At 36.8% G+C, this 21,759-nt stretch overlaps 1 protein-coding gene across 2 annotated transcripts; it reads right to left on the reverse strand.

The window, feature by feature from the left end:
* Positions 1 to 1,975: 1,975 nt before the first annotated feature.
* LOC139120231 (endoplasmic reticulum-Golgi intermediate compartment protein 1-like) lies at positions 1,976 to 21,167 on the reverse strand. 2 transcript variants are annotated; one of them, XM_070684451.1, is made up of 10 exons: positions 21,008 to 21,167; positions 13,272 to 13,333; positions 12,672 to 12,744; positions 12,229 to 12,317; positions 10,926 to 11,050; positions 10,199 to 10,306; positions 9,654 to 9,720; positions 9,260 to 9,360; positions 5,711 to 5,833; positions 1,976 to 4,980 (listed from the first exon to the last, which is right to left on the reverse strand). In XM_070684451.1, exons 1-10 carry the CDS (start codon positions 21,025 to 21,027, stop codon positions 4,873 to 4,875), a joined length of 876 nt encoding a protein of 291 aa, XP_070540552.1. In that variant the 5' UTR covers positions 21,028 to 21,167; the 3' UTR covers positions 1,976 to 4,872. The 2 variants fall into 2 exon arrangements, with proteins under 2 accessions (XP_070540552.1, XP_070540553.1); XM_070684452.1 differs by lacking the exon at positions 21,008 to 21,167 and adding an exon at positions 17,716 to 17,754.
* Positions 21,168 to 21,759: the final 592 nt, after the last annotated feature.

Consider the following 21,759-nt stretch of genomic DNA (forward strand, 5'->3'; position numbering starts at 1 on the left):
CAAAGGCGCAATGTTTTCTACAAATCTTACCTTAATTCCAGTGATTGTGGGAGGGGATGGGGGATAGGGTCTCAACCCGAGAAGTTTTTATCAGTAACGATGCAGTCGATTTATTTACAGGGCGATTCAAATTTGAAAAAAGTAAAAATGGATATTTTCAGATTAAACTTGGCATACTTGAGTTCAGTTGAAATGTCTTGTGACTGCCGTGATAAGCCATAATTTGTTTCACATGACAGTGTGTGGAAGTGCAGGGTTCATTGGGGGATGAAGGGAAAAGCAGTATTCTCCATAAGAGGATTTTGAGGGGTTGGCCACCCCTCTGGGTTTTTTCCCAGCAGTCTATTCATATGTTTTCTCATAACAAAAGAGATATGCAAATTATGGGGTACTACATAAAGTGACCGTTATGTTTAGTGACCACTCACCATGTTTCAACACTTTCAAATGTCAATAGCATTATCTGGATGTTAAAAAAATGCACTTGCTTTAAAGCTATTTTTGGTTTCAAAATATACTATATTTTGTACTGTAGTCTATGATGATGTCTTTAACGCTTTGGTTAAATAATATTTTCTCACCCAAATATACAAATATGACAACAAAACTTAACTATTTCACATTACGGGAAGGCTCCATTAACTTAGGAATACCCTACTTCCCTATGAGGATCAATTTCACAGACCTGCCTTTCCTACAATGGCACTACAATGGCACCAGCTGGATTAGATAAACATAACAATGGAACATTCACACCTTGGGGATTAAAAGTCTTCTGTTTGTCACCCGAGTTGGTCAGGCAAGAACTCGGGTTTCAGGTACCATGCAAGTAATGCGGTCTTCCCCTAATGAATCGTTAATAAGTTAATTTCCTCAGATGTGAGAAATTTGAAATGTCAAGGAAATTTACAATAAACTGATTATAAATCCTGGAATTGAGACAAATAATTATTCCTCAGGTCAAGGTAATCTTTCTTGCCCAGAACAAAGTAAAACCCTTTCCAGCCACTATGTTTCGGAAAACCAGCAATTCTGCCAGCTATCATGCATTTGTGTCACGAAAGAAAGGTACTATTGAAGCAAATGTCCAAAATATCGCTTTTTTTTCACTAGAATATTGTGTATGAAAAGACAACAAAGGCAATGTGATCAGTCCATAATAACAAGATGTTGCAATAACAGATTCATATTTTTGCAGCCTGCATACCTGATTGTGACATTTTGGAGGGCGCCCTCTACAGACTAAAATTTGTAGGACTTGTGTAACTGTTCGGTATGTTCAGTTAATGCTGATCATAGTGAAATTTTGACAATCTGATGGAGCCCACAATGAGAAATGTTTTAGAATTATGGTGTGTTCTGATGAATGTAATGTACAGCAAAAAAGAATACTTATCCCCATTAAATGAGTAACATTTAACTTTTTTCCTTTCTTTTTTATACTTGAACCACCTTTTGAAATAAACTTTGAACTGTTGCCAATATTACAAAATATGGTCTGCAATGTGACTTTTTCCTATAACCAGGATTTCCTTGTGTGAGATTTATCCACCTGTAAAAGTGGATTCCATCCAAACAGGCACATTAAACAAAAAACCTGCAATTTACCATCTATAGGGGTTGATCTATTTTCGAGCCAATCTTGTTTGAATGCCTGTACCACCAATTGTATTCTACATGGAATTTACAATGGAAGCTAACGGTAAGCTTAAAGCATGGCAGCTCTCAATTTGATTACAATCAGATGTAGAGATTTAACTGGCTCAGTCTTTCCCCTTTTTTACTTTGTACTCTCTCATTCCCAATCACAGACCCTAATGTCTATGTTCGAATCTACTGCTCTTGCCAAGACATACAACACCAGAAGCATTAACTAGCGTGAACAGAGAACCTTGCCAATCATGATACCTGATTTTCATCAGATTGGGAGGCTCTCTGACTTCCAACATCAAACATTTTGCAGAAACAAAACAGCTAATTTTACATTTCACATTTATTAAGGTGATTTCAGACAAAGATAACAGAAAGTAAGGTTGTATATACTTGTGTACTATACATCATACTTCTACAATATAAATTTCTTGGACAGACACAAAATCACTTTGAAAGAAACTTCCAAGCACTCTGCAGTGATGATTTACTGCATTCCACTACTTTTTGAATAAATTTTAGGCTTGTCTTACAAAATGAGAAGTCCCATGCAACATGGAATACTCAAGATGAAACAGCATCGGTTGAGAACTGGAGTGGCCATGGAAACAAAACAAGACAATACATCAGATGTTAAAATATCAAAACTGATCTTGGAAACCACTGGTACAGCAAAAAGCAAAAAAATATTTTGGCATTGCTGTAGCTCTGAAATTTGACTTGTAAACAGACAATTTTTTCCAGCGTTTCACTGGAGTATGAAACTATGGCTGAAAGCAATATTAGCTACCCATAGGTTTACCGCTTAAATTATTGAATTATCTACACAGGTTACAAAGACTCAACTGAAATTACTTTCATCACTAGATAAGATAGGTGTAACTTTACAGATTTTTTTTCAAAACAGAAATCTTCAGGTCACTTCACTTATTACCAGTGCCCACCTACAGTACTTGAATACTGACCTTTATATCCAAATGGCAAAGGTCAAATTGTTAAGTCAATATGATTTTCATAAAATGGTAGCAAAATATGGCATACCACTTTTCTCAGCTAATCTTCAAGGAGAGGAATGGGTCAGAACTCCTTACTTGAAAATAAAATGGTTGAGAAGCCTACCTACTATACAGAGTTTATAACTATCATCTACTGACCGCGAAGACTTTAGAATCTGTGCTGCTATAATATTATACCAAGGCATTACTGTGGGCTTTGATATATTATGTTTTTCAGAAAATATACAGATACGGATTCTCTGTAGAAAAATATCTTGTGACTCTGTAAGGGCTAGGTATGTTATAATTTGTACGCACATACTTGCAAAATAGGAATAATCAATCAGAGAGGAAGCACTTATAGTGTGAATCATTGACATGGTTCGCTGTTTATCGTAGCAAAACCAGGATGTGTGATGCCTCGACTACCAGGTACAGATTTTAAGTGCCACATGTTATTGGTATGAGTGCTGCTCACAGCACCATAGGGCCCAGGGGTCTGCAGCTCAAACGTTGACCATGTTTGTCAACAAATAGATTTCAGGTCTGTCTTGCCTGGTTTGTACTGCTCACGGAGATATGTCTCATGAACGCTGTGTAAAGTGTACTCGTTATTCTGTCTCAATATCCACTGTTTGGTTCAGACTCGACATTTCTGACTGCGAGATTATACAGCAATTCATAGTATGTTCAAACAAACTTGGTATATTATGCAAAAGTTCCCGTAAATTTTTAGACTGAAGAGTGTAAGTGCTGACTATGCTGATTTTGTGATCATAAACTATCATTGCTTCGACACATGATGGCACGAGGGTACCATCTTTCCACGTGGCAACACTGAGTCCAGAGTGGAACAGTCACTAATCCACCATGCTTCAAGCAAATCATTTACAATCACGTTGTCAGTGATTGTTGTGGGTGAAATAAATCAAGAGTTGTAGAGATGGTCTCCCCATCACAGTGCAACCACCTTTGCCTGAGGCACATCATGACATCATCAAACACTGTCTATCACACATCCTGGGTTTGCTGAGCTGTTGTAGGTGGCGGCGTAAAGAGAAGTTGGAATCATGGAATATCCGCCGTCGATTTGTTACCATGGATGTGTAAATGCTAAGAAAAATAAGTCATACCAGTACATGTGAAAGGTACAGTCGTTACAATAATCTGGAAAAGTCTGTAAATATGAAAGAGAAATTCTACTCAAATGTTACATCTACAATCTATAGAAAAATACAGAAACTGAGCATGGTTGACTAGATTGTGTATTTGATTAAGCTGTCAACAAACAAGATTACAGAATGGTAAATTGGTAAGTTGCCTTCTGTCATGGAACTCTTTGTTTAGATAAGGTTTTAATTACCTGTATTTAACCCTTTTCACCACAATGGTTTGGCCAAAACCCATCGTTATCAAGGTGATTGCGGACCTATTCACAGGGAATATGGGGGTGAATGGCTGAATTAACCCTGTCACTACCAGACTTTACTGCAATTATGGTTGGACGTGAAAATGGGTGAATGTGATGACAGAGTCCTGAACAATAACATTTGAAATGGAAGTATATCGATAAGCAGTTTTGAATCGATTAATCAGAGTACCACTGTCAACAAGAAAGCATCCAGACATTTGAAAACTGGACTCATATCTATTCATCGGAAAAATATTGATAAATGCTGTGGTCAAACATGCTTTTGTTCTCAGCTATTGACCAAACACAGCTCGGGCTCACATTTGTTTAAAGTTACAATATATAAGCAATCACACCAGATCAGAGTATTATAGGAACATCACCCTACACTGATCATTTAACATTTTAAAAAGAAACAACACAGATAGACATATTACATCTTTAAATCAGTGCTAAAGATATTACAACACAAGTAAAACTTTTTAATGAGTTGGAAGAGTAAAATGAATATTTAACAGACTAAAGTGAAAGATAGAAATCAGGAAAATATTAAGACTGCCATACTTCTTGAAAGACGGAATTTAAATCCTATATTTCTAAAATCAAGTACAGGTAATAAGAAACAAAGCTCTTCACCATAGCCATTCACCACAAGGAGTGTTTACATCAATGCAACTTTTGCAGATCACTTGTCAGTCACTTTTTTGCAAGTACACTGAAAAGTTTTTTTAAAAATAAACTAATAAATATTTTTCCCCTTTTTTGCTTTATAAAAAAAATTCAATTTTTTTAATTAAGCCTCATGAGGAGTTGCCATTAACTGAGCTTGCCAAGTTCTGCTTTCTTGAAGACCGCTGCCGCAGTGAAGATCATTGAATCTATAATGCCAGCCACTGTGAAGGTGCCTCCAACTATGGCACATATCTGTGGATTAAAAAAAAAGATATTTCTATTGTTGTACGATGGGGTTGAAAATTTGGGCTTCAGCAAGATTCAGTTCTGCTCTAAGCGTGACATAACAGTATTCACATTTTGAGAATATTTAAAATGTTGTGAAAGTAGGCAAATAAAAAATGAGAATGACTAATTATCAATGATGAGTATTCACATATTTTGCGTCGTGTACATTACAGTCTGGTGACATATTACAACTCATAAGGCTTGTCTGACTTTGTGGATCAACTTGTAAACTAAGTCACAGCTGCATTTGACAGTAAGGAAGTTCAACATGTCTTAATCAATTTCAGCATTAATGCACTTAACATTTAAAAAAGAGTGCTTTTATCACTTGGATACATGTATTGGTTTAGTACAAATGGTATATTTGGTAATTTCTAATGCTTTGTGACCAACAAATCATAAATATCCATAGGTTAGAATTTTCAAAAGCTGTCATATCTTTAAAATATGGCTGGCTTAGAAATACATATGGTCTTTGGGAATTATGAAATTTGACTGAAATTACAAGTAGTTTGCTATAGAGTGGAGAGCCTTTGAATGTCTCTGTCTGATGAAAATGAAAAGTAAATATTAAACAGTTATCTAAGAACTTCAAATTACAATTATCAGTTGGCCCTGGAAACTCTATATATGTGTGTTCAATAATAAACCAGAATTATGACAAATCAAACATGTATACTCATAAAGCACATACCGTTGTAATGAAAGTGTAGAAGGGCGCCCTCGTCTCATGATATTTCACAGTGATTGCACTGATATCATAACGGAACCATATTGCTGGTAAAACTCTGTGACCGTGACCAAAGGCCACATAATCCTGCAAAATTGAACATTACAAGAACTTAAAGACACTGACAGCAGAAACCTCCTTGGTGTGGTCTCTGGCTACCGGTACTTGTATATGCTCAAATGTGGTAGCAGCACCGGTGTAAACATTTCTGATTAGAAATGACATCATATACTGTGTTCCCACTAGCCAAACCAACGCCGCCGGTAACTAACGGTTTTTGATTGGTAACACCTGTGGATTAACCCTTAATCTCTACTTATGTCCCATACACGGAATTTCCTCCGGTGTTTTGAGGAAAACACCGGTGTTTTGCGCCCTCTACGTTCAATATATGTCTATAGTACAGGTTGGATATAAACAACAATGGCGGATGTCCAGGACGCAACTGTAGCGGCGTGTCTCCTGTATTTTCACCTTCATATGCGATCCAGACGGATTCAACAGTTCAATCGTCGCCTCAGGAATGCATAAATGGACTCACAACGAGACCCAAACATTGATATTCTTGCCTCGCTATTCGATGAGCAAGATCACTAAAACCCATTAAAATAATTTTTCACAAACCAAACAAAGGAAGAATCTACACTGCGACTGATGAGAAACCACAGTCGGGTTTCGAAACGCTAGCGTCAAAGGGCCACTCTATCAACTTTGTAACACCATAGGTCCGGCTGCGTCTCGCCATAAGCTTTCCCACCACACACAAAAGATTACCGTACACACTAAGGGACTGGTCAGTTCTTCGGCCGGGGGGGGGGCGGTGGTTTTTTTTGCCGACGTCAAAAAGTGGCTGACCCCCCCTATTCCAAATTTTGAAAACAGGGTGACCCCCCTATTCCAAATTTCTAAAACAGGGTGACCCCCCCTCCCACACCCGCTCACCCCCCCCCCCCCCCCCCCCCCCCCCGCGGCGAGACAAAGGTAAAACAAAAGATGGACATAAATTATATATATATATATATATATATATATATAATATATATATATATATATATATTATATATATATATATATATATATTATATTTACATTTTACATATATTTATATTTTAAATAGTCATTCTATGTTTTAGTGAAATTGTTGACATGTCAGTTGTAAGATAGGAATTTCAAAGTGTCAATCTTAAAGTTTAAATACAGTACATTTTGAATGAGCTGTATTTTGAATGAGCTGTGAATGTATTTCACACTTTCTCTGCTTAACCAGATGTCCTGAACTGTTGTACAGAAATGGATGTCAATCATTAATATCAAAGAGGAAAAAGCAGTGAATCAAAAACTTTGATGGGTGTTAAGACTTGCCAACATCCAATTAAATCTACTGAGGAGCCATAGAGATTTTTTTAGCCAAATCTGATGTGTACAGTGTCTGAGAGGACCTTTTCTTGTGTAACATTGAAACCATAAAAGCACAGCTAATAATGACAAAAACTGCCTTTTTAACTGTTATTTTGTTCATAAAAAAGCATCTTCCTACAGAAAACCTGTGAAACAAAGGAAAATAATTGCATCAATGAGAAGGAAAGATATCTTGTCATTTTTCTATCTCTAAAATAAGTCACTGTATCAAATATATATTGTGAAATATTTGTGCATGTTGCTTTCTCATACTGAATTCTCACAGAGAGAACAGAAAAGTTATCAGGAATTTGTCATCCTTTTCATATGAAATGCAGATTTCATAATGGTACACTTTCACTTAGCAAACATCAAGATATCTCTGAAAGTATGGCGCCCGAAGGCGCGCCAAAAATATGAAACATCCTGATATCTCTGATATATATGCCTTGTATATTAAAGTCATGCACCTGAAGGGCATGCTGAAAGATGTATGATATATTAAGTAATGAGCTTGAAGAGCACGCTGAAAATATTGAACATACAGATATCTCTGATGTATGTATGCTTGATATGTTAAAGTTGGGCGTGCTGAAAAATATGACTGATTATTAAAGTTACGCGCCCGAAGGGCGCGCCGAAAAATACAACTGAATGATGAATTTTGTGGCTGACACTAGCATTTTAGGCAATGATGAGCCTGTGTCAAAATTCAAAAACACACTGACCCCCCCCTATTGGGCATTTCAAAAACATGGTGACCCCCCCTATCACCAAAGTCAAAAACAGGGTGACCCCCCCATGAATCCACCGGCCCCCCCCCCCAGGCTGAAGAAAACTGACCAGTCCTAATCCAAACTTCCCTACCAGTATCCGAGGCGAAACAAGACAGTTTTTTATTAACACAAACAATCGGATAAGAATGTAGGAACACATTTTTGAAAACGAACCAAACACAAACTCGACACAAAACATTTTGGATAGTTAGGTGGGCAGCCTCTTTCACACTTTATACATGGGAGCGAGAGATCTGTTTGTCTTCACAGTCGTTTGGAGAGCTATTCAGCGCTGGGACTATTCGCCCTATAGACGAGTGTGCAGAAGCGAGTTTCTCGCTTCTGCACACTCGTCTATGGGGCGCATAGTCCCAGCGCTGAATAGCTCTCCAAACGACTGTGTTGTCTTCCATGGTTCGTGTCGAGTCCAGCTATGCGTACTGTGCACTCGAGCTGATAGGTCAGAGGTAATTGTTTTGGACAAAAGTCGTCGCGAGAGGGCGTTTACACCGTCGTTAACCGTTCTGACACACAATTTGCGTCGGCGCGCCGTTGCAGGTCTGACGAAATTCGACGCCGTAGATCGACGCCGTCGCAGCACCGTCGTTAACTGTTCTCACACGTGGTTTTCGTCGTTGTTTACCATAACAACGGCATTCACAACGTTGTTAAATGCTGTGTCAGAACGGCCCTATAATTTTCATTGACATATGGCATAAAGCTTAGGCAATACACAGGTCTCATCCCATATTCATTATTCAGTGCAATGCCCTTTACAGAAAAGTCATTTCAATATAGTGGTCACTTTTTCTTGGCCCCATGGGTGACCACTATACACAGGTTTGACTGTGTGTTGATACACAGGAGTTACATAAAATTCCAACTGTATGCCTGAAACATGATTTTTAACAGTGTTCACCACACAGTATACAGTAAAACCACAGTGGATTTTACCTCACACAACAGTCCCTCCATCACCAGCTGGTAATGCAGGGACTGTGCTTACACTGAAATAATTGTATCTATGCTTGCTTGTTGCTTTTCCTGAGGAAGGAGACTAAGTTTGACATTGAGGGCTGGAGAATACTACTCTCTGACTAAAAGCAAGTGAATTACACTGTATTTTATCAGGTGCCCTGAAATGAAACGGAGAAGCTGGCTTAAGAAACAAAAGCATTGATAAAACATCCCAGAAGCAAAACAATGCAGGGATGGATTACTCATTAAGCATTTGTCAAAAATTGCAAACAGAAAATGTGACCTTTTTTGTTGGCTTTTTCAATTTCTTTGCACACTTTGAAATGCTAACATAAAAAGCTTGGAATTTGACATCGCTCACCTTATAAGCATATGTATACTGGTAAGAAATATTGGTTTTGCCCCAAACATCTTCATAAACTGTTGGAACTATTTTCATGTAATAATCATGCGATGATTCAGCTGCAAGAAATGGAGAAAACATTTACTGATACTTTACATGGAATGCTAACATTCTCATAAATACTTATGGAGTAATATTTTTGCATGAGGTCCTATCAAAACTCCTTCTGGAACAAAGACATCAAATAAATTTGTAACTTTTCTAGCAAGTACACATGTACACATATATACCTGTATACACAAGCCACACACATGTACAATAATGACCAAAAGCATCAAAGCAAAGGCAAAGCTTGCTATTAAAAAAGATATACAAATTTCTAAAAGAAGCACGAGAATATGTAAATACTCACCTCTTCCATCTGTTTTGTCCCTACCACCAAGGGCATTAAAAGACGTATGCGAGCTGAGACTCAAATTCTATCAAGAAAGAAAATATCATATATTTATATTTATCACAAAAAATAAAACAAAATTTACACACATCTAGAAATTTGAAGTACTGGTAAACATAGTACTGGTTGACGCGACCTTCGACATGAACCAACATATCCTACTGAACACTAAGATTATACAATGGATAATTTATCAACCATACTTTCAATGGAAAATTTTATTGTGAGTTACAAACTGTCCTTGAAGACATCTCCTGACATGCTTCAAGTTACTATTGTACCGGTACTGATCCAGGTATTCTTGGCGTAACAGGTATCTTACATCTTCCCTTCTTTTTTCACAATATACATTTCCACAGAATTTAATGGTGTACCGAAACAATTCATCGGGCAATTTTGAGCTCTATTCCAAACACTCTCTCACAATTACTTTGCATTTTTGATCAAACAGGCGCTTGAATAAAAGTTGGCACACACACACAGGGTCATGAAAGGTCACTTACTTTCAAATCATCTCCAAAGCTCACTTCGTGAATGATGTGTGAGAAGTCTGGTGTTTGAGGCTGTCTCTGTCCAGCTGCGTGAGTTGACACATGAAAATTACCAGGTACCTAGGCACAGAATCACGTTAAACAGACAACAGTCAGTGAAAATGCAGATCACTGTCAGGGAAAAGCATGCAACATACACCTCATTATGTGCATATGCTAAAAACTTTGGAAAACGCAAACCATCAAACTGCAACATAACGAAACACTTTCGTTAAATGTAGCTAATATTGTTTAATTTAAGAAGCACAGAAACCTTATGTACCTTAAAATTCACAAAACAAATCGACTTGTGTATATATATATGTATGCTATAGTGTATTATCCTTGCGCCAAGTTCATGAAAGAAATTGGGCCAAACATGTCTGAGATATCTGCACAGATGGAGCCCAACCTGTAAGTCTCCCAACACTTTGTCCACGGGAACTATTATCACTCACTTACAAGATCTGAGTGGAAGTGCACTCACTTCTCAAATTTTATCTCTCATTTTCAGATCTGTCTCCCTCATATTACGATTTGAAATGCATTATAATAAATGAATCTGAGAAAGACACTGTAGTTGAATTACTCCATTATGTAGGTATCCTACATTTCAAGAGACATCACCATCATGTGAAATCACAATATTTGAACAAATCAGTCCTTTCATATCAGTTCATAAACAGAAAACGATACCAACCTTGTTTACTTTGAATCTGGCTTCAAATCTGCATCCTGCATTATTGTGGATGGGTTTTTTGTAGGTGTTTTCCACAAAGCCCACTTCATGCCTGCCCATGTCGTCTTGAATGTCTAAACCAACAACTGTAAATATGAGGCAATTCACAGTTCAGTTATGGGTGCCTCTTGAAATGAACTCACAGAATGTGAACTGGAGTCTCTGTGATTATACTGACTGGCATATGTTAAAGATTTTTAGAAAATGAAACACAAGCTTGAGGGACACTGATGGTGATATCTCTCTCAGAGAGTCTCTCTTATTCACACAACCTGCTGCTTTGATACATACAGCTGTGACTAGTCTAGAAACTCTGTGTGTATACTACCCCCAAACTAAAGTTTCTAGGGGTAGCATTGCTATACTGGAACAGGTTCTAGTCTAGTAGGCAGTGACATACATGGCAAAGGGACATTCTCCAATCTTTCATACATGTAACATTCACATCCCGTAGTTACGGACCATAAATAAAATTAAAACATGCGCCTGGTGAACAGAATTTATCGTGATTGGCCTCAACCTGAAAACTCCCTGTCATAAATGAACATATGAATGTGCAAAAATGCTGAAGGCAAATCATAATTTTATGATTTGAAAACCCCTATATGATTAGTTGCTATAACAGCCCAGAGGGAAATTGAGCAGCTGACATCAGCAGCTTTCAACAACCGTTTTAAAACAAAATGTGAACAGTGATTGAGTATCGTACATACCTTTATAAATGGTTTCACTAGTGTAACCATGACATATAGTATGTGCACATTTGCACAAGATAATAAAAACAGAACCCCCCCCCCCCCCAAGCCACCTTCCTTGAATGAGTTTAGTTTGTCATTCTCATGTTTTAATTATCCGCAGCCACTTAGCTGTGCAGAGTCAACTCAACAAGGCATCTATATTGTACTTGAGTGTTGACGTGCAAGAGAAGAGTAACGAATCACTGATTTCTTGTATCTATACACTGGATGCAGACAGTGCCTCTGGCAATGACAATGAACTCCATATGTTGTAATATTAGACTGCAAGGTCCGTCGTACAAGGCACAAGTGTAAGTGCACCCTTGAACAACAGACCTTCTCATATAATATACTGCAGCATATCACAACCTATTATCACTTCATTTCACATCAAAGTAGAATTTTGCTTTATACTTTCAGTCTACTGAGTACCCTATGTTATTATTATAAAATTCAAAAAACACACTAAGGAATAAAATGAGAAAAAGTCTGGTCTGAAACTCCTGGATAGGTTTTGTAATACTTACATTCACATTTTAATCTTGGTAATGTTACATTCAGCCTCACATTCAATTTTTCGATTTCACCTGGATTGTCAACATACAACTCACTTCTCCTGCCATGTATGGAAATAAACAGACAAAAAATAAATAGATATGCAATGAATTATCTTACATCGTAAACATCTCTAACGCTAAAAGCTAAAGCCATATCACATTTTCTACGTTGTTTTGCAAAGAAAACGTCATTTAGAATTGCTTCAAAAATTCAATAGTTGTAATCACACCGTACATCTTATATGTACAATCAGCATGAGTTCAAATACAGTTGTTTCTTTACAATGTGGTTTGCTTTTAATATTTTGATGTGGAAGACTCATCTTTGATTTAATTCAACTCTGAAATTGTGGTTATATATGAGAAAAATTGGATGAGACCAGACACATAGGAAACTGAATATCAATACTTACACATCTGGTGCTATGAATGATGTGAATTCTGATAATAGTAGAAAAACTATGAAAATCATACTGCATATGGACACTGTTGATAAAACATATGAAAGAAAGTTTACTGTATTACAAACATCCATGAAATTTCCATCCTGTGAACAGCGAGGTAAACTATGATTTTCAGATCAACGGTGTCAGCTTAAATGTAATTTGATGGGAACATTCATTTGGCGTGTTCTGTTGCTGAGCCGCTGACAATTTTCAAACCCTTCATGAAATTCTCCCTACGTTGGTCGGACCAGGCTGACAAAATGAAGTGGCTTATATTATCAAGAAGTTATAGAAGTGTTTTGAAAATGCACTTTCACAGTCTACACCTCTACACGCCACACAAATTTCATACCCTGAAAGAGGGGTAAACAGGTATCTAATCTTTTTGATGTAACCTATCTATGTATAGATTGTATGCTATATGTGGGAACTGTTTATATTTATTATATGCTAGCACTGGCTAGAGAAGAGTTGTGTGGTTACATGGCCATTACGGTAACACGAGACCATTTTCAAAATGCAGTTTGCAAATTCACTTCATCACCACGCAATGGAACATTTGCTTACCCATTGCCCCAGCCATTGTAGGCTGGGTCAGGTCCTTTGGTATCTTCCGATATATATCAAACCTGGAAACAGAAGAACAACAGAATGTATGAATACATGCTTGAGGTCAGAAGGGTTTAAGGCATCAGTTATACATGTAGTATATTTTCACAGTCCCTCCACATGGAAAAACTGTGGTACATTAAAGAACAAAAGGTGCTTTGTTTAAGACAGATATCAACAATTAAGTAGTTTCACATCAAGGATTTTTCATTCATTATGTAGCCATTGTAGAAGTCACTGATCATACGGTTTCCACACATAAATCTTCTAAATAGACAGTACATGGCTGTAGAGAAAATTTCATGACAGGGTAAATGTATAGTGCAATTAATAAGATGGTGAAGCAATATGGCTGAGAGAGCGCCCACAAAAAGCAGACATTACCATACGGTTTCAATTGTGATACTCAAAGCATTGAAAGATTGATATTAAACCAACTGGCTTGTAATGCAAAACGGTATCTGCCTAATTCATGCAAGCAGAAAAACACACATATCGGGTCATAACAATTTGCATATAGCAAACAGGTTGATATTTAAAGGAAACGATTCTTGATTGAAGTGTGAGTTTGTACACACACTGTAAATGGGTGTTTGTGTGTTCTCAGTATATGGATATGTAAAATGCCACATATCATTTCTTCGAAAGTAAACAAATCAGAATTTGTCTCAGCATATGGTATGACTACATTCTGCGATCTTTTTTTTAATTACAAATCTAAACAGAGATGTTTGACGAAAAAGGGGGTCTGAGATGCCCAGACTGTGATATGACATGCAACACAGGATTTTGTACATGTGGCACTCTACAGTGATGCAATATGGGTTATGTTGTGAACACCAGCACAGAATAATATTATTTTGGCTTAAAATGTCTCTCTGCGTAGTAGGACACCTGTACTAAAGCTTCTCTTCATAAAAGATATACAACTTATGCTAAGTGTTGGCTAGTGAATGCAGAAACATTAGACGTTGATAATTTAAATTTTTCTCTCAATTCTCAAAACAATCATTCTCAGATACTGCTGGTGAATGCAGGGGCTAGACTTATCAAATAGAACACAATTAAGCTTTAAATGACATAAATGCAGTCAGAATACCATATACTTCCGAACAGCTTCTTTTTGGGGGGCTGGGGGGTTATTTTCATTAACAAGGATGATTTCATCAACACAGAAAATGAAAAGCAAAATAATTTTAATGAAGACAACCTATGCGTAGGAACACTGCACATGAGCTTTCAAAGTGTGTGCATTTTTACAAACACCTGAACATAAATAGATGGGGAAAACTCCATGTTTATGTATAATAATATCTGGTAACAGCTGTGAGACACTGCATGCATGAAGTATACCATTCACATTTGTGAATGATTGACCATAGTGAAGAGTTACTATCCTAAACGATGGTAATGAATACATGTGTTTTGGGGTTAAACCATAGACAGTAGAGAGGGCAACACTGTCTTCCCTCCTTTGCTGTCTATGGTTAAGAGAAGAATATTCCAGGTGAGATAAAACAAAAATCATCGTTCCAATGCAGGGCTCAAAATTAACTTTTTACCCTGGTAGTCCACTTGGGCTACCATTTGCTGAAGTTGGTAGCCCAGTGATAATGGCTGGTAGTCCATGAATATTTTAGTTTAGGGATACTATACTCATCCGAGCATAAGCCCCGGTTCACCAACACAAAGTAGCAGTAAAACTAGGGGCTTCAACTCGAGAAACCCCATGTTATGTGTCACCAACGCTTAATTTATGCTTATTTATCTACATTTTAACACTTTCTATCACTTTCAAAATCGGCTTACATATCCAAAGAAATTGTAACTTGAGTAAAGAAAAACAGAAAAAAATATTCATATATATTTATGAACTGGCATGCCTTGTTACACCCGAGTCTATCTATATATACATAACGTAATACATTGATGTTGACCGACAACCATAGATAAAAGACAGCGAAACTCAGCCAAGCTTAACTGACAGAATGTTTTGTATTACTATTTCAAATCAAACTGATTACACAATCTCTTGATGTAGAAGTGACAATTTTGTGAAATTTCAGCATCAAAACCAAAAAACTTGACACAAGTACGTCTTGTATGCTGCCGATCAACAGCATAGTGTGAACTGGCATGCAAAGACTGCACACAGAAAAGCAACTCAACATTCTAGTATCAAACGCTCAGCATCTTGTGAAAACAACAACATAGCAGTGAAAATTGTAATAGTCACCAGAAAAAAATCTTCACAGATGAAAGGATAATTGCTTCAAACAAATGAAACTACATGTTGACTGCATTTAGTTCATCCGAAAGTGACGGAAATCGCACGCCAAGTATTTCATGTCCCAGGCTTTGGTAGTCCGTGTGGGCTACCATTTCATGGACTTTGGTAGCCCCAGGGAAAAGTTGGTAGTCTGTGGACGCGGGACTACTGCTAATTTCGAGCCCTGCAATGGATTTAAACTTGAATAGAAAATAATGGCCTGCTTGGTACGTATCAGAAAGACTGACATGCAAAAAAAGTTATAGCATCTCAGGAAGTATGTGCAATTATTTAACCCCTATATGCTCAATTTCCTGTGTACATATTGTAAAGATCTTCTTTGAAAACAACAAAGTGAGAGTGAAATAGGATAACAAAACCAGTTTTTTTTACTTTGGTATATGTAATATGTTTTAATGTGATCACTCCTTTTTTCAATGGTAAGATACAGTAATGATTCCCTTTTTGAAGTTTTTTTTTAAATATTAGAAGAAATAATTCCCCATTTCCCAGTTTACAAACACTAGATCTTAGCCTAGTATACTATCAGAGCCTCTGCACATTTCACAATCAATAATCAGCTGAATACGTACAGTATGGAGTCATACTTGTAGTGGGGTTTTTTAAGATCAACAGGTGCCTGATTTTTATGGACATTTCTGTCTATGACTTTAATTTGAGAGGCTATATGGCTGCTGGGAATTACTATGGCTACAATTTATACAAATATGAGTATCGCTATGAGGAGAGTAAATTATTAATTGTGAGTTTACAATATTGAAAACGCTGCATCAATCATCCATCTTCCATACGGTCTTGTAATACCGAGAAAGAATCTGAAAACCTTGTAATACCACATTTTCAACTATTCAGAGACCGACAAAATTTGTAGTCACGATCAACACTCGTGACGAAAGTTCTTCATTTTTGAACATGTTTTCCTCATTATTTTGAAAAAAACTATTTTCATATCATATAATTTCATTAAAATTTGAGTTACACATTACTAGCTGTAAATGTTGGTGCTTTGCCCTCACATACAGATTGAATATGAAAAACACCGTCCCATTAAATAATGTCAGCTTGTTTACACTGAAATATGATGGTTGCCAACCAGTATGTTTAATAATGTATTTCATTTGAGATAAATTCAAATGAACCATATGCAACAACATATCAACATATCCTTGTAACAAAAATCTCCACAGGCAAATATTACTACACACAGCTCAATTACCAGAAAATTTCATTAACAACAGGACACTCTATCACATTGTGTTGACACGAATAGGACATAAATTTAACAACTCGTTAAAAATATGCCAATTTTATACAATGTGCGTGTGTGTGTGCAACTTGCCATGAAAGTGCCATGGTTTTACAGAATCACATGATTGTAATGTCTACAAAACATATGGAAAGCTTATACATATACTGTATGTTTACAAATCTGACCTTGCTATCACTTCGGATATCAAGGGAAAACACTTTCAATATTCCAGTGCACACTGCCAATAATACTGTTGTACAGCAATATTACAATGTAAGAGAAATTATCTTAGTCTTGCATATTTTGTTTGGACTAAATTTCTTTTCACAATGTTTGTTGTCCATCTTTCATGGTCAGTCTTTTACAAACGCACATGAAGAGAATGTCTGTGGTCATGGGAACAATTGTTTACTGCAGGACCACACCGTCTCTACATAACAATGATATTTTAGAAACCAAAATGTCAAGAATAGGAAAAAAAATCGACAAATTTCACACATTTCATATATATTCTCATGATTATCATAAAAAGTTCAAGATATTACAAGTTTTTCTGGTTTTAAAATGTATTTTACATACACATAAATAACGATAAACGTCATTAAATACAACACCACCACAACAACATATGTTAAGGCTGAAATTCTACTCAGTGTGTCAGTGCGTACAAATTACCAACACCTCTATTTTCAACGTATGTTACCAGTTATGCACAATTTTGTGAATTTCTGATTATGCTGAACATGTTCTAGCCTGAAAACATCATACTAGCAGACATGTTTTACCCCCTCCAAAATGTGGCTTGTCAAAAAAGCACTGAGAAAGATTTGACTGTCAGATGAAACAGAACAGTCACAGCTTACCTCTTCATGTTCAGATGGCTGGAATCGTACAAACACGTGTAGCTGGTGATTAACTGGTAAGGGTAGAGTCATTTGTGGTTACAGGGAGAGGGCTCCAATCAATTTACAAATTATGCTTATCACTTATTCTTCAAAACTTACATTACCAAATTATCAGTTATATGCTAGCCTGTCCATATTTTTTTCAAAAAATTCTGTGATTTATTTTTCTAAATCTCAAGGCTATATTTATATCAATAAGGTAAACTTAAAGACCCAATAGCTGTATCTTTTAACATTATTTTTGTGATTTTACTTCCAAACTAAACCAAGTTTGTGGGAACGTACTTACTGAGGGGTGTAGTATAATAAACTGTCCACTGGGACTGCATGTGCAATTTTGAGGAAGCAAATAATAAACGTTTGCCCAAACGTAAAACAGCGCCCTCATGCAAATAAAGCAAAAACACTGTACGCCGTGCATATATGCATTGGAATCTTCACAGAAACAACAGAGTTGTCCAATATTATGCATAGTACTGAATGTTTTCCACTGGGACATCATAACCTTTGTTTTCTTTGTAATATTACCAGTTTTTTAAAAATGGCGGGAAATCAAAATAACGGTTAAAACTTAAATTTACTTGTCCAATTTTTCAGTAGTAAAAGACTATATCCTTTAAATGTGTAGAATTTAAAGAAAACCACAGAAAATAGAAAGCCTTCCTCAGGTCAACAAATTTCAAGAGTTCCAGCTACAGGGGCTTACATGCTCTTTCCATCATGAAGTTTTTCTGTACTGTTCAGAAAGATGTCACACCAAATACAATACATGATAGTAAAACACACACGCTGCATTTTCTGACTAGGGAATATACTTGCTGACGTACCAGTATTTGATTGGTACTGCACCCTCCCTTGAAGAAAATTATGGCAAACCCCTCACACTGTACCCATACTACCTCCTAAAGTGAGCATTCAAAACCATAGTGTCACACATTGAATATATGAATAGAAAGTAGTTTTCATTTTCACCAGTGATGTTTCCACAAAAATTGATGTATCTCCGATAATATGACCATTTTTGACAAGCTGTTACAAAGGTAATACATATTCATTCGCATGAGAACAATACTCTACAATAATTTTTGAAAAGGATGAACCCAGACTAAGGAGAAAATTTTCACTTTTGGAAGCAGTATCCCAGTAAAGACATATCTGATCTCACACTGGATATATTAATGATGAACACTTTTTGGAGTAAATTCAATGGGGAAGTTATCTGTACTACTTTTCCAATCAAGTGACCTCTTTCCTACAGTGAAAATTTATCATTACTGGAATATTACGTGTAAACTGCAATATCACGATGTACAGGAGGCTGAAAATAAACCTTTTGTACAAGCACACAGTCAATGCAAGAATATGATGCTATGTAGTTGTAGCTTCATTTTCCATATCAATAGGAAATTATAAATAAGTGAAATTATTGACAATAGTGAAGTACACTATTACGTCTAATACATCCTTTTCAGTTGCTATGTGTGTACAAGCTCTTTGTTCATCGACATTTTGACAGGCAAGCTCTGAAACCCTTGTATCTAATATTACTATTTATATTAATCCATAAATAATCACTTTATTTTTAACCACTAATTTCTCTGACTTTTTCCTCCTGTAAGAGAATTTTGACAGTTATACTCTGTCCATTCAGAAACTGCAAATCCTCAGATACTCAGACAAACTTGGTTCCAGTGCTTTGTCATTTCTGTAAGGCAGCATTAAATGCTTTTGAAATGTGAATTACAATTGCAGACAACTATGAACAGGGCCAGTGGATCGGATCCATATGCTTTCATGAACATTTTGAGATCATTGAACAAAAAGTAAACATAGCATTTGAATATATCTTCAGTTTGAAGCATCCTGAGTGAAAACATCTAAGGAACTTTTGAAACTGGATGTAATACACTCATAGTTTACAAAAATATGTTGTGTTGTGTTGGATTCATAGAAAGTATTTTTAAATTGTTAATACTAGAAGTTATTATCATCTCTCTTATAACTGTTACATTCAATCGAAATAAAATCAATATTTCACAACAATATGAAATAACAAAAGAATTTCTCCTACTTTACAATAGTAAAGATTGTTTGGTCACACACTAGAATTGAATACTAATGGTTAGCTGGTCTGGTGGACATGCTTAAATGTTAAAGTGGAAAACACTAGCTTATACTAACACACCACAGTGCCTATTTCAAGAAGATTAAGTGCTTCTCTTTTATAATGCTTCTTTCTTGCATAAAACATATTACAAGTAAAATAACCATGTAATATTATAGAGTGGCAACTGTGTATGAGAAAATTTTGCAGCTGCTGTTGAAAAAATGTTATAATGTGAAAGAGCACTTCAGGAATCCTCTAGATCTACTTTAAATGAACAAACAGACCGCTGATGTCTGGCAAAGTACAGTATGTATGTGCTTTATTTTTCATGGCTTTTATTTATCAGGATTTGCACCCCTCAATCCTCCACCTCCCCCCCCCCCCCCCCCACCACATGTTGGGCTTCACTCTTCAGGGTTCCCCACATCAACAACTGGGTCCAGAGCAGACTGGCAATAGTTTATGTATGTTGAGACCCTAGGATCTATTGTACATGAGCGGAGGCACCGAGGTACATGTTTGTGTCTCGTGTTTTTCGACTTTCTGAGTGGGTTTAAACTTTACTGTCACTGACGCAAGTGACAGTGTCAATACGTTAGAACGCACATTTTTGAAAATTACAAGAATCGTCATGCACTCGAGTTTACTATACATCACATGCATAATGTCCGTATTTGAACGCAGTCATCGGCAAAGCACGAATCGGTGTTAGGGGTCACGAACCTGCCACATAAGCCGGTATTTTACTGTAAACAGACCCACGTAGTCACTAACAGTATCGGCAATGGTGCTCTCTGTAGTTCTGTGCACAACATATGTAGGTATGCGGTCAAGTTATCATAATGTCAGATAAGAGATAAGTTGCGTAAAGCAGAACAGATTTTCAAGACAAGCCACAATTGAGATTGCGTGTACAACTGCCGGAAAATGCAGCAAAACCACATGTCCAAATCGGTCAAACAAAACTACAACCGTGCAAGATTACCACGGTCACATGTAATCCTTGACCTCGTCATGGCTTCATCGTCAGGCCAAGATTCCTCGGAAGGAGGTCCGCTGTCAGCTGGCCGTTCACATAGTACCCGCACAGTGTCATTCACCTGTCATGTTACGTTTGGTTAATTATGGAAACTATGCACTCACCTACGGACGTCGAACACCATATTGTTGGTTTGTGTTTCCTACCAGCGACCTCGGTTATTAAAATATTGTATAAATTTTATCGGGTCAAAAAGTGAATTTTGTCAGCCCCGGGCCCACTTGTAAAACCGCCGAATCTACGCATGCTCACCACATGGTGGAATTTGATTGGTTGGCAAGGTCACCGACTTAACTATTCCACCGCACTTCCGGGTACATACACGTCGACAAATGTGTAAACCATTTTTTGAGCTGAGGATGGATATAGGTATAGACTACATAATCGCACCTTCATGTATTTACATGACAAATCACGGACGCCAAGAGTAGGAGCCGATTCTCTTCTACACCAGTTTCATATATTCTACTTTATCTGATCACCATTATTCATCTCCAAACAGTTGAAATTCCTGTTCGTTATAATAAAGGAAAACAGTTTCGATTATAAACATTCGTTTTGCCATAGGTGTCTTCAGGGTAGTTCTACTGTTTGTGTGGATGGAGGAGACTAGCATACTGCAGTTCACCCGATTGTGTGTGAATAATACTGTACGCTTTTCGCGTATAACAAACAGGGTCCTTTTCGCAAATTTCTGATTATATAGAATGCAAAACTTGTTGTTGGTTTATGTCGATAAGACCGAGAAAAAAATTGTGCTGTTCCGATAATCCGACTTACCCAATTTTTTACCTGCCGAACCTAAACTTTTTAAAGCTACGTAAACATGGAAGTAAAAAAAAAGAAAAAAAAAAAC

Source organism: Ptychodera flava, chromosome 20 (genome assembly GCF_041260155.1).
Source record: "Ptychodera flava strain L36383 chromosome 20, AS_Pfla_20210202, whole genome shotgun sequence".
Lineage (NCBI taxonomy): Eukaryota > Metazoa > Hemichordata > Enteropneusta > Ptychoderidae > Ptychodera > Ptychodera flava.

Coding starts and splice junctions, on each gene's coding strand:
- LOC139120231 (XM_070684451.1), bottom strand. CDS start 21,027: ATGGTGTTCGACGTCCGTAG. Junction 12,745..13,271: donor TACAATGGCTGGGGCAATGG/GTAAGCAAATGT, acceptor TTTTATCAACAG/TGTCCATATGCAGTATGATT. Junction 12,318..12,671: donor TCATTCATAGCACCAGATGT/GTAAGTATTGAT, acceptor CATACATGGCAG/GAGAAGTGAGTTGTATGTTG.